At 37.5% G+C, this 12,500-nt stretch overlaps 1 protein-coding gene across 1 annotated transcript in view; it reads left to right on the forward strand.

Annotated features, from left to right (window-relative positions):
* Positions 1-4,870: 4,870 nt before the first annotated feature.
* Positions 4,871-12,500, forward strand: part of LOC143024528 (uncharacterized) — a 17,084-nt gene continuing 9,454 nt past the window's right edge. Inside the window, exons 1-6 of the mRNA XM_076183341.1 lie at positions 4,871-4,929; positions 5,088-5,262; positions 9,068-9,131; positions 9,508-9,716; positions 10,996-11,135; positions 12,212-12,314. Coding sequence (XP_076039456.1) covers positions 4,871-4,929; positions 5,088-5,262; positions 9,068-9,131; positions 9,508-9,716; positions 10,996-11,135; positions 12,212-12,314 — 750 coding nt within the window. The remainder of the gene's footprint in view (positions 4,930-5,087; positions 5,263-9,067; positions 9,132-9,507; positions 9,717-10,995; positions 11,136-12,211; positions 12,315-12,500) is intronic.

The following is a 12,500-nucleotide window of genomic DNA, read 5'->3' on the forward strand; positions in this document are numbered from 1 at the left end:
GATGGAAATAGCAGAAAATTAAAAGTGTCTTACACAAATATAGATTGCTTAATAACAGGCTTGAACGAACTGAATGATTACCTGAAGGAAAAATAACCGGACATAATAGAAACTGTAGAGACAAAATTGAAAGGTCCATTACCACCCAACAGTGTAGGACATGGTGCATATAATTATTGGATTAAAAGCAGAGGGGTAGAGTTATGTTCCTGACTAAGAAGGATATAAATGTGAGGAATGTCACATATGGAAAGAATAGAGATGATTATGATGGAAGTGGAGGACAGGGATGGGAAGAGCAGGAAGTTTCTGGTAAATTATGAGCCTCCTAAAACGGCTTCGTGGGAACAGGGAAAAAACAAAAACATGTTAGAAGATATTGTATGTTTTACAATCACCGACAGCCATCTTGCGGCAGGTAGCACTGGGTTCCATTGTACCATAAGAAGGACAATTGTTCTAAACACTAATATTGTATTAACAGGTGAGGTCAAAGTGAATACAGTTCATCAGATAGAATCAATAATCAGCAACACTTTTGTATTTACTTTTATGAAGAGGGTTATCATAATAGTGAGCTTAATTGTGTTAGTTTGTAATTATGAGCTAATGTATCGCCAAATTTGATAACGACACTTCGAACGCTGATAACATGAAGCCAAATTATTAATTAGTATGAATGATTAATATACACATTTTTTTTCTATTTTTATTAGCAAGATTTAAACCCGAGTCTATATATTATATAATGAGACGAAGGCAAAGCGCCACAGCATCGTCTATAGTCAGCACGCTCACAATTACCCATTATTATTTCAGCGTAGATGTGTCCACAAAAGTTCCGAATGGGTGATAATATTGATGAGTTACAAGGTCGCACCGTCCTCACCAGTTAACCACAAACTTCAATGTGATGATGTCCGTTACAAGTTACATTCATATTTTTCTGAACGTGAGAGAATTTCGTTCATTAGAGAGTCTCGATTGACATCTTCCATCCATAAACGATCTTCATAGCTGTTGCTACAAACAGTGTTAACACTTTAGCTCAGTCGATGGGCAGGTTCTGACATTAAAAGTTGTTAAGATAACATGGAGTAACATCTTTGACCTAAACTATCTTTGTGAAATTTTCCTTTTTGTATGAATGTGGCAGTTGTCGATAAGTCTATCGAAATAAACACCATGAGAGAACGGAGCTTTTATTAGTACGACGTTTTGCCTGTTACACCTTTTTCAAGTACATAGTTGAATAGGAATACACATGAAATATCAAATAAGAGGAACGGAGGAAGGGGGAGGGAGGGTGGAAGGGAGGATGGAAGGGAGGTAGGAAAGGAGGAGGGGAGGTAGGGAGGAGGAGAGGGGTCACTATATACTAGGAAAGGTTGAGAAGATGGACCAAATGTTTGGGGACAGGAAAGGTTCAGAATAAAGTGGAACAATTATGTCTTGTGTAACCAGTGACGTCATCACCAACCTGACTCGTATTTTAAAACACAATAACTTGGAAGTGTGCCAGACCAGTAGAACAATTAAAAACACCACTAGGACGAGAATAAACGTCGGCAAAATGGACAACAAAGCCAGTGTTTATCGGATTCCGTGCTTCGGATGTGAAAAATCCTGCACTGGGGAAACATCATATGATCTGAAAACCCGGATCCGAGAACACCGATACGATTACCGCCATATCACCACCAACGTGAGTGTTGCACACAGGAAATAAGATACGATTAAACTCCCCTCCTGTTTATTTGTTAAATCTATGTAATAAATTTTGGTTTGATAAATCGGGGATTAACTTTGAGAAATTACTTAAAGTGAATATTAACCCGTGGCCTTTTGAGCTCTTTTCGAACTCGTAAGAGTCTCTCGGATTACGGTCCGCACTATCGTCGACACAGACAACCCAGGGCTCTGGTTACAGACGGACCCCTTATCAAAACCTCAAGGCAAGGGACCTTTCGATTTCGGTTTCACAAGGCCTTCAAGATCGTCTGAATTCTAACTTAGAATCGTTAGAGAAACCAACCCGGTAGAAATTGTGACCGGTAAGTTCTCTAACTCCCTGAAATTGTTAAATCTCAATTTCCACAGGTTTAATCTTCTCTAACTTAGAGAATTTAATCTTCTCAATGTTCGATTTTAACCTAAATTTTTTTGTAGTCGATTTCGACTTAAACTTAATTCCTCCTTTGTCGTAAACTACAATCTAGCGCTTTATTATTCAAAGTTACGATAGGTGGCTACGAAAGCTGGCTTCCTGATATCCTCTCGTTTTCAGTTAGTTCGGAATTTGGTCATTCCCTCGTTTGAAGACCTTGTTTTCCTTTTGATGGAAAGTAACCGGCACTAAGGGGGCGCTAATTATTCCTATATTTTTTACTAGGTTTATCGGATTGTTCTACAGTACTTGGTAGCCTTTCTTTTCTTTTTAATCTTCGTTTCCCTTGCTTTGTCTGTTCTTTTCCGTTTGATTTTGGTTGTCTTTAAATCATCTCTTGGTGAAAATTTTCAAAGATCTGTCTTGTTGGTTGGTCTATAAGACAGTTTTCTGTACGACGGTTGCACATACTTGAATTGGGAACGAGTCTTTCTTTGGGTTGTTTCAAAATGGCAAACAATAAAAAGTTACTTTCTGAGTCTGAGGACTTATAAAAGTCCGAAGACAAAGAGCCCACAAAATTATTAAGCACAAAGGACATACAAGCTCTGAACAATTCTCAAATTGATACATTATCACTCTCTGTCCTTGATTCCATGTTATCCCAAATTGAAATTTTCCTATCGGAAATACAAAAATTTGACGAAGACATGTACTTGTTACTCCCTGAAGGAAGAAAGGACGAGGATATGTAAAATTCCAGGGCTTACCGCCTATCTATCCTCCTAGAATTATTTCTATTCAAGGGACGGAGACAAGGATTAAGGGGAGTCCAAAGTTCTAGGATTGATGGTTCTAGCAAATCCACTGGAGTTGATTCGGTAAAATTTCCCCTCTCTCCTATCGTTCTTCAACACTTTGAGAGCAATTCTCACAATCCCTTTGCCTACTTTAATTTTAAAAAGTGTTTTCAAAATGCCATTGTTGGCATTCCCAATCCGACTAGCAGTCAGAAATTAATTTATCTAAGGGGGTATCTAAAGGGCTTTTCATTTAGTGAAAAAATTTTCAGTAGATGATTCTAATTATGACACTGCGTTCCTTCTTCTTGATTTGTTTTTTGATAAGGAAGAGATCTTAGACAAGGTGTTAAATTCTATTATTAATGCACCTGAGGTCTCTAAGTTGAGGGACCTAGGTTACATTAGGTCTGCAGATTCTAAACTACAAGACCTTAAAGGGATTGGAGTTGACTTTACTAAGGCTGGAAACGAGGGCCTCCTTTTGATTAGCAAGTTAATTTCAAATAAGCTACCTAAATTTTTCTTGATTGAATTGTCTCGGGTGATTAATTCAAATTACCCTAATTTGAACCAACTTAAGGAGGTTTATCAATTTGTTTTAGTTAGACTTAAAATGGGATCTCATGACCTTAACGTCAAATCCAGACGAAGTGATGCTAGCAACTCCCTTGCCTTGAAGTAAAATTCCTTGAAAAAACCTGCTGTTGATTCTAGCAAGGGAGTTAGTCACTTTTCTAAGGTTAATCCAGATTCCGTTAAAAAGTCTATCTTCAGATGTAGATTTTGTCCCGCTTCTGACCATGCAAGCTCAAAGTGCTCTTTCTGTATTTCTCTTGAACACTGAAGAGCTAGATCAGCTCAATTAGGACTGTGTAATCGATGTTTGAATCATGGACATGGCTCTTTGGAATGCCCCGGGTTAAAGACCGCTCTGCCTTATAAATGTTTCGTGTGTAACAAATCCAAACACCATGGAGCCATGTACCATATGGCTAACAAGTGACCCCCTTCCAAAGGGAAAATATTTGATTTCTATTGTATGTCAGATTCATTTTTTCCTTTGGTTTCCCTTCCAGTTAGTAGAGGCAAGAGAACTGCCCAGTGTCTTTTTTATTAGACACTGGAGCCCAGTTTTCTATTATTAAGGAGTTGGTGAAAAACAGAGTAGGACCTTGTTTAAGTCCTATGGACAAGTTTTTTTTTTCATTTGGTTACCTCTAATGAATAAAAGAGGTTTTAATCCCACTGCGAACCTAAAACTTCCCTTCGGGATGAATCTGTTTAATTTGTTTTTTCCAATAGAAGGATTCAACTTGTCCATACTAATTCCTTCCTTATCATTTGTACTCCGAAGTATGAATACTCATGAATTTTTTGTTCCCCCTAGTTTTCCCAAGGTGAAGGGATATCAACTGAGGGTTCTGGGGATCATTGGAAATGACATTCTGCAAAACTTTCAGCAGTTTTCTATTGAGAGAGCCCCTTATATGGGGACTGAGGTTCAATATATCCCTCCTAATGAGAAACCTTTCCATATAAGAAGGACGATAAGGGTTTTTTTTTTTTAAGTGTTCTCTACTGAAGTACAAAGGTCTGATGGCTTCAAATTTTAAGGAAACCCTTTGTTTCGTCTGCTCTCCCTTTATACTAAACTTCATCATCCAACATCACCTTTCCATGCAGGCTGACTCTCAAACTGCCTCCTTAATTATGGCAGCTTTACTATCTTTAAAATGCCTCAAAACTATTTTTGAGGAAGGATTGGTCTCTGCCCTTCTGGTTAATTCTGTTGTACTCCTTGTTGATAGTCAAGTTACTCTTTCTTAGATTCTAACCAACAAAGTTCCTAAGAAGAACATATTTGTTAATAATAGATTGAATGAAATTTCCAATCTTTTTGGCAAAATTCAAATCCAAGTATACCCCTATTTCCTTTACCTATGTTCCTTCTGAACATAATATGGCTGGTTTTGTAACCAAACCATGCAGTGCTAAGGTGTTCAAGGAAAAATTCAATTGGTGGGTTTATGGACGGAATGGTTGTTATTACCACTTCATGCTTGGCCAAAGGGTCACTTGGGATGTATTTCCTCCAGCATCAAGGGAGACATTGTCAATGCGGCTGTTGTTCAAGTTGACACTCCTCTTGTTGATGTCTTAAAGTTTTCTTCTTACAGCAAACTTTTACATCACACTTCCTTGATCTTTAAGGCTGTCTTTTTGTTTAAGAAGTCTCATGCTGACCCAGTTAAGGCCACTTCGAATTATTTGATGTGTATAATGCAAAGGGATTCCTTCCCTACTGAATTGGCTTATTTAAAGAACCCCAGTACTAATGACATACCCCCTTTGGTAAGCCAAATGAACTTGTTCTTGGACAAGAATGGTTTGATAAGGTCCAAGGGCAGAATTGACAAGAATATTGACCTCAAATATAAGGTTGTGAATCCCCCCCCCCTTTTTTTCAAATCCCATCACTTGATATTCTTTGTTCATTTCCAAGTAATGCACATGGGACTGCAAGCTACTCTTAATTTCCTTTGCATGCATGGATTCTGGATCTTTAAGACCAAACAAGCTTTTTTAAACATTTTGAAGGATTGTATAGTTTGTAAGAAATATGACTCCTTGCCGTTAACTATACTTCTCCTTCCTCTTTACCTGCCTCTAGAGTAGATTTAAGTGTGCCTTTCGACTTCGGTTTCACAAGGCCATCAAGATCGTCTTAATTCTAACTTAGCATCGTTATAGAAACCAACCCGGTAGAAATTGTGACCGGTAAGTTCTCTAACTCCCTGAAATTGTTAAACCTCAATTTCCATAGAAGGTCGTTGTCCACACTCGGTAGACAAATACTCACCCTTCATATTTCCTTCTTCCTTTTGTTCCTCGGTTATGAGCTAATGACCTTCACCCAGCCAATTGTTCCATCCTATCCTTAACTTTTCTTTTTCCCAGACATTTCATCCACCATCTCAACCTTTCCTAGTATTCAGTGATCCCCCTCCCTACCATTTTCTTCCCTCCCTCCGTCCCCCAGCCCCCCATTCCTCTTATTCAATCTGTCATGTGTATTATGACTATGTACTTGAAAAACCTGTAACAAGCGAAAGTTCATACTAATAAAGGCTCCGTCCTCACATGGTGTCTATTTTGATAGATTTTTTTTAATATCAAGTGATTGTATACATAAAAATGTTTAATCTTTAGATGAAATATACTAAGTCTGTTTCTTTGCTTAACAAACTCAACCAGCTATTTCATTCAACTGAGAAACGACCTTTGGACTGAGGAGGTAAAGTCTATTTTGATTAAACACTTTCACCTTATGGCGCCACCTAAACATCTTGTTCGGACAAATGTCAACTAATATTATACAGTTGAGGAATGCTTCCTTATGTGATGAAACCTACAACGTTGTGATGGAGACTGAGAACCATATTTTAAAACAAATTTTTGGAGCCCCCAAAATATACACAAAAACGACTACGGTCCGTATTTACTTTTAAAATAAGGCTGCTATTCTGTACAATCTCTGAAATTTTGTTTAAGAATGAGGTTGTAAACTGAGAATACTTGCGTGGAAAAATTTATGACTGACATATGGATGAAATAACAAAAATATCCATAAAGGTTATTGTATTAATAAAAATACATAAAACGCCGATGCACGCGTAGTGAATAAAGCCTGTGTTTAGAGAATAAATGTTTTAAACACATGTGTATATGAGAGCCGCAGCTCCAGTTAGAAAAACAATGTCAAATGCTTCGTCATTCCACCCGTTTGTTTCACCTCTCTGGCATCCAGGCATTGAAATACAGTGCCATTGAAAGCAATGGGAGAAATGGTAGTGGTCATGGTTATGGTGGTGGTGATGGTTGTGGTGGTGTTGATGGTGGTAGTCATGGTGTTGATAGTGTTAGTGGGGGCGATAGTGCGGTGATGTTGGTGGTGATGGCAGTGGTGGCGCTGATTGTGGTGGTGGCGTTGATGGTGGCAGTGGTGATAGGGTGAAAGAATATGCATCTCTCCCTATTTGCTCTTTTATTTCCTGGAAGTATTTTTTCTGGCAATTTGGATACACATTTCGTCCTCAACGTCATTCAATTTATTTATTTGTTTATCTATTTATTTATTTTAGTTGTTTACTATTATTTTTACGGGGGAGAGAGGGATTGTATCCATTTGCTGGCTCTTGATTTCTCTTATCTGAAATGTTCAGTGAACGGCAGTGCTGCTATTCAGATAGTTATTAAAAATAATAATAATAAAAATAAAAAGCATGACAGTGCACACACATATGCATGCAAAAACGAACGCACACACGCTCATGCAATCTATATTCAAATAAAAACAAATCAAACTTATTTAGTCTTTAACATAACAGAAGTTTTGTTGATACTTCAGATTTCCTTACGTGGGCGTTCTTCATTTCTTTGATGACAATTTTGACTTCCACGCGCACAAAAAAAGGCTGCAGTTCTATTGTGTGCGTATTCAGGACGGTGTGAAGGAAAACGTTCACAACTGGTATTGAAAAATTTCAAGCTTGATTCATGTTCAGACTCCTGTAACATATGCACGAGTCGGTTCGTATTTGTATTTGCTATAAAACTCATCGTGGTGATTTGTATTGAAAAGTTAATGCAGTTCTAACCAGGAACCGTGAAATAAGAAGGCCAAGGGTTCATGCTTGTAAGCCCTTAGTTCTGATCGAAGGTGTCACCTGGACAAGTCACCGTTACTGCTAACTGTTAGAATCGATCCTGAAATCGAGCGCGAAACTCCATATAGAGCGACGGAGACCATCAAAGGAAAAATAAACAGATAGACAGACAGTCAGACGCTGACAGACAGACAGAAAAAGACAGATACAGGCAGAGAGATAAACAGATTGACAGATATACAGCTAGATAGATATGCGGACAAACATGTAGACAGACAGGCAGATAGACATATATGAACAGACATGTAGACAGACATACGAACATAGACATATGGACATAGGCAAACAGACAAGCACACAAATAGAAAGACAAACAGACAAATACAAACAGGCAAACAGACAGGCATGCAGACAACCAATCAGGCAAAAAAAAAAAAAAAAACACAACAGCTAAACAAAAAGCAAAAGATAAATAAACAAATAGATAAAAAGCAGCAAGCAAAAAAAAAAAAAAGACAAGAATACAGGCGGGCATACAAACGGACAGGCAGACATACAGACAGTGTGTGAGACTGATAGACGGGCAAAAAGACAAATATGTAATGTGCAGATATACACATACGCAAACAATTAAACAAACGGACAAACTGATAGACGGGCAGACAAATTGACAGGCAGACAGGCAGGCAAATAGACACAGAAACAGGCAAAAAGTATAGATAGATAAACAAGTGGATAAGCAAATATATAAATAGACGAATAGATAAATACAGATAAATATATAAATAGACGAATAGATAAATACAGATAAATATATAAATAGACGAATAGATAAATAGATAAATATGCAAATAGACAAAGACAAATCGACAAATAAACAGATATATAGACAATTGAATAAACAAGCAAGAACAGAAGCAAACATGCAAATATAGATAATAAAACAAAATAAAATATGATAAAATAGGCTAAACTGAATAGATGAATAAAAAATAAAATAACAGTAAAAACAAGACGTGACAGATGAATAAAAAATAAAATAACAGTAAAAACAAGACGTGACATCACGAGCTAATACAAATATAAAAGAAAAAAATAACCTGAATGCATTAAGGTATGAACAGCTTTATTCTAATCTTACTTTCGTAACCAACCCTTTCGGCTCTGTTCTGGATGCCGTCAGATAATATCATTATGCCAAGGGAAGAAGAAAAAAATATATTTTATATGCGAATTTGATACTACTGACAACTCGTATATTTGTTTTGGCTACCATTAGGTGATTGTCAGTGTATAGATCCACGCAAAAACTACTCCGCAGAAGGGTCGATTTTTTCTTCTGTTTATCAAAATATGCTTATACACAGTTTTTTTCTATTATGCTTTGTAAAAACATTAAAATCCAGTTCCCCTCAAAATCTTATCAAATCTTTTTTATACTATCAAATACCATCAATAAAGTTTAATAAAACTTGGACTAATTCTTTTAGATATTCTGCGAATATACAGACAGGCAGAAGGCTGATACAGGTGACCACATAATAAAGAAAATAGGTAAGTAGATTTTTCTTTATTTATTATTATTTTTTTTATTGGGTGTCATGAAATTATATATATTCTTTGAGTGCTAAACAAAGAGGTTGGGGGAGGGTGGCTGATCGGGGCAGAGAGAGAAAAAAAAAGGTATTAGTTTTCATTTAAGTAAGCAGAAAAATTACTAAACACTTCAAATATCTGAAGGACTTTTAAATTGGTTTAGCCTCTGACTTTTACTCCACCAATGCTAATCATATTTTGAAGTGTTGTTCCTATCATGTTGTTATGCAGCATTTCAAATGATGTGTAAAGAGGATGCAACCAACGAGACATGACTAACTGGTCATCATGATCTTTGAAATTATATATTACCATACTCACTTATTGCACATAGGACAAGGACATTGGGTTCCGCCGCAGCATGTCCATTTTCCAAACCCACAGATGAATACCAGTGTACAATTTTGCAGAACTACCTATTGTTTATTGATGTCAAGGCTGCATAGTCGGCAGAGATTTAGATGGATAAGGTCTTTGGACGTACAGGTGTACGCAACTTCCACCGTTAACGCTGGCCATGAAAGCATCTTCTATGACTCAACCGTGAGGAGTCATTATTTATATTTCCCTCGTTTCTCCAGTCGGTGACGTAATCGGAAGCGTGCTAGCCTCGCATTCCTTTAGTTGTGGGGTCGAATAGCGCACTTCTCTCTGATTCCCAAAAGTGACTATTACCTGACCTAACAGTCCAAGTGCATAGGCTTCGGCCTAGCTATACGTTTCCTGGCGTAGGCTGCTTACTTTGTTCTTCTCACTTCGAGGATCCTCGTAAATATCAAAGTGCCAGAATTTGTGGAGTCACAACACTGACTCACCAAGATCTGGTCGCTTACAACGTTCATACCGGGAATAGTCGGCCAACAGCACCATTAGAAGTTATGTTGCATTTCCAGAATTTCATTTAACAACAATTCTTCGTTCCAGAGCTTTCAATATTGTAAAAAAAATTGTCTCTCTTCAATGAAAAATCTCTTGGAATATTGCAGAGATATTTGGTTTTGAACAATTCAGACTATTTCCCTTCTGCGACAAAAAATTCTCACAAATAAACGGTCTTTACCGAAGGTTTGGCAATGGTCTGGCAATGTCTAGAACCAAATGGTGTAACCCCCCTTTTTTTTTTTTCTTCTTCTTTTTACCCTAATTCGTTTCATTCGGTTTAATCCCATCAGCAGAGCAACGCCCCCCTAAATTGAGTAAGATTATTTGGTTTCAACCATAAGAGGCTAAGATTGGCTTCAGGTCCGAGCAGCGTCATCATCGGTTGGGTCAAGCTTAGTCTCAATTATTTAGTTTCTTAGAATGGATCTTATAAAGTATATAGACACAACGGAGGAACCAGATTATTCTATTCATACTCACCTCAAGAACAATATAGGGTCCTAGGCCATGAAACCTTTCTTTGACTCCTCAGCTAAATTAAACCATTTGTCGTTAACTGTATACCGAGTCACTGTACTGAAGGTCTTAAACCTTTGCGTAACCAAAAAGTACTTCCCCTTTTATTCTAGCTGTTGCCAGACTATTCTATTCACTTATGTAGGGATGTCTTCAGTCCGATTGCGGACACTCGAAGTTAACCCAGAATATAAGAATAATTTGTAATTTGTTATTATTGAGTATTTGATGTTTTTCTACATACATTTTTTTCTCTCTAACAAAACATATTTTCTAAATAAACTGAAATGATGCAATAATGATGAATGACATATTTCAATAACTCTGACATATGAACCAACTTCGGTCGTTCACCATAGAGGATAGAAACAATATTAGATAACAGTTCGTAACAAAGTCCGTGTCAACAACTCATATTCATTAGGAATTAAAATGGTCTCAACCTCGAAAACTCACACTCTCAGGGGAGATCATACGCCAGTTTGTGGCCCAAGTAAAGTCTCCACAAATCGAAGGCAGACCTGTTGATATAAAGAATTCTCTTAGGGCAAACCTGGCCATAATGTATTCTAAGCAGATGAAGATTTTTTTTCTTTTTTTTCTCTTTCTTTTTGGCTTGTCCTCCACGTTCTACTCCATCATCACAAAACAAATAAATTAATGGATAAATAAATGAGTAGATATTGAGCGAAAAAAATACACGGGAAGTAGTAAAAAATACACGGGAAGTAGTAAAAAATCAAAGGCATAGAAACTACTCCTACCCATTCCATCCCTAACATACTCCACTTCCCTCCACCCTCTTCCCTCCCTCTTATCTTGGCACCGCCTGGATTACGGGTCATCCCTACATCTTGTCTACTGCCCTGGGTCAGAAGCAGTGTCGCAAGACACAGCACATTCACAGCAAGGCCGCTTCATTAAATCGGCGTCCCCCCTCTCCGTCCCCTTATGCAGAAAAGGAGAAGACGGGGAAAAATCCCTTCGGGCTGCGTCGATTTATTTCTCATACATACTCCCTCCCCCTCCCCCACCCACTCCACCTCATGCATCACAGCATCATCCATACACAATCATTCTCCATTCACCCCTATCTTCTGACCTCTCCCGTCTCTCCTCAACAGACATTCCCCTCTTTCCCAATGCCCCTCTTGCTCCAAATATCCATCTCATCCTAGATCGACCCCTCATGTTCACTCCTTACACCTCTGCCTTCCAGACCTCCTTTACTAGTCTTTCTTCACTCATTATTTCCATGTGTTCAGATGTGTAACTATATCATAACTTCTGCCAAAGATCACATATATATTTTCTTCTCTTAGTGAAATAACAAAAAGAAACAACTAATGTAAAAAAAAAAACATTCAGTGATGAGGAGGGAGTTAATTTGTACAACCAAATTTTGGGGAGGAAAACCATGAAATATTGCAGTAATTGTACGTAAAGAGAAAGGTTGGATGTGAGAAGTGAAGATACGTTACATGACATCCTGCTTTTCTTTGAAACAAAATTGCGAAACATTTTACTGAGAAAGGTAGTGTGAATAACAGGGCGTAAGCAAGAATGCACCAAACTTAATAACTGCAGAATTGATTCCCTGGTTTATGCAGATAATGCATTTGTAATAACATATTTTTCAGGAGTTCAAAAAATTATGACAATTCCTGGAAAGACTGGGGTCTGAAGTATAATGAAAGTAAGACAATCATGTTGGTGTCTAGGAATGAGATTGATACTCATTATGTAAGGACAGATGATAGATGAAGGAGTGGATGGCACGATATCCATACCAACTAGAAATATCAACCTTTTAAGAAGAGCATTGTGGCAGGAACCAGGCGATTTTATTGTATTTATTCTGCATTAAAAAATACGAAAAAAGAGCTTACATGATATTTGGACTTACAACTAATGTATGCGAAGATTCAG

Source organism: Oratosquilla oratoria, chromosome 4 (genome assembly GCF_046742065.1).
Source record: "Oratosquilla oratoria isolate Oo_2021 chromosome 4, ASM4674206v1, whole genome shotgun sequence".
In the NCBI taxonomy this organism is placed as follows: Eukaryota; Metazoa; Arthropoda; class Malacostraca; order Stomatopoda; family Squillidae; genus Oratosquilla; species Oratosquilla oratoria.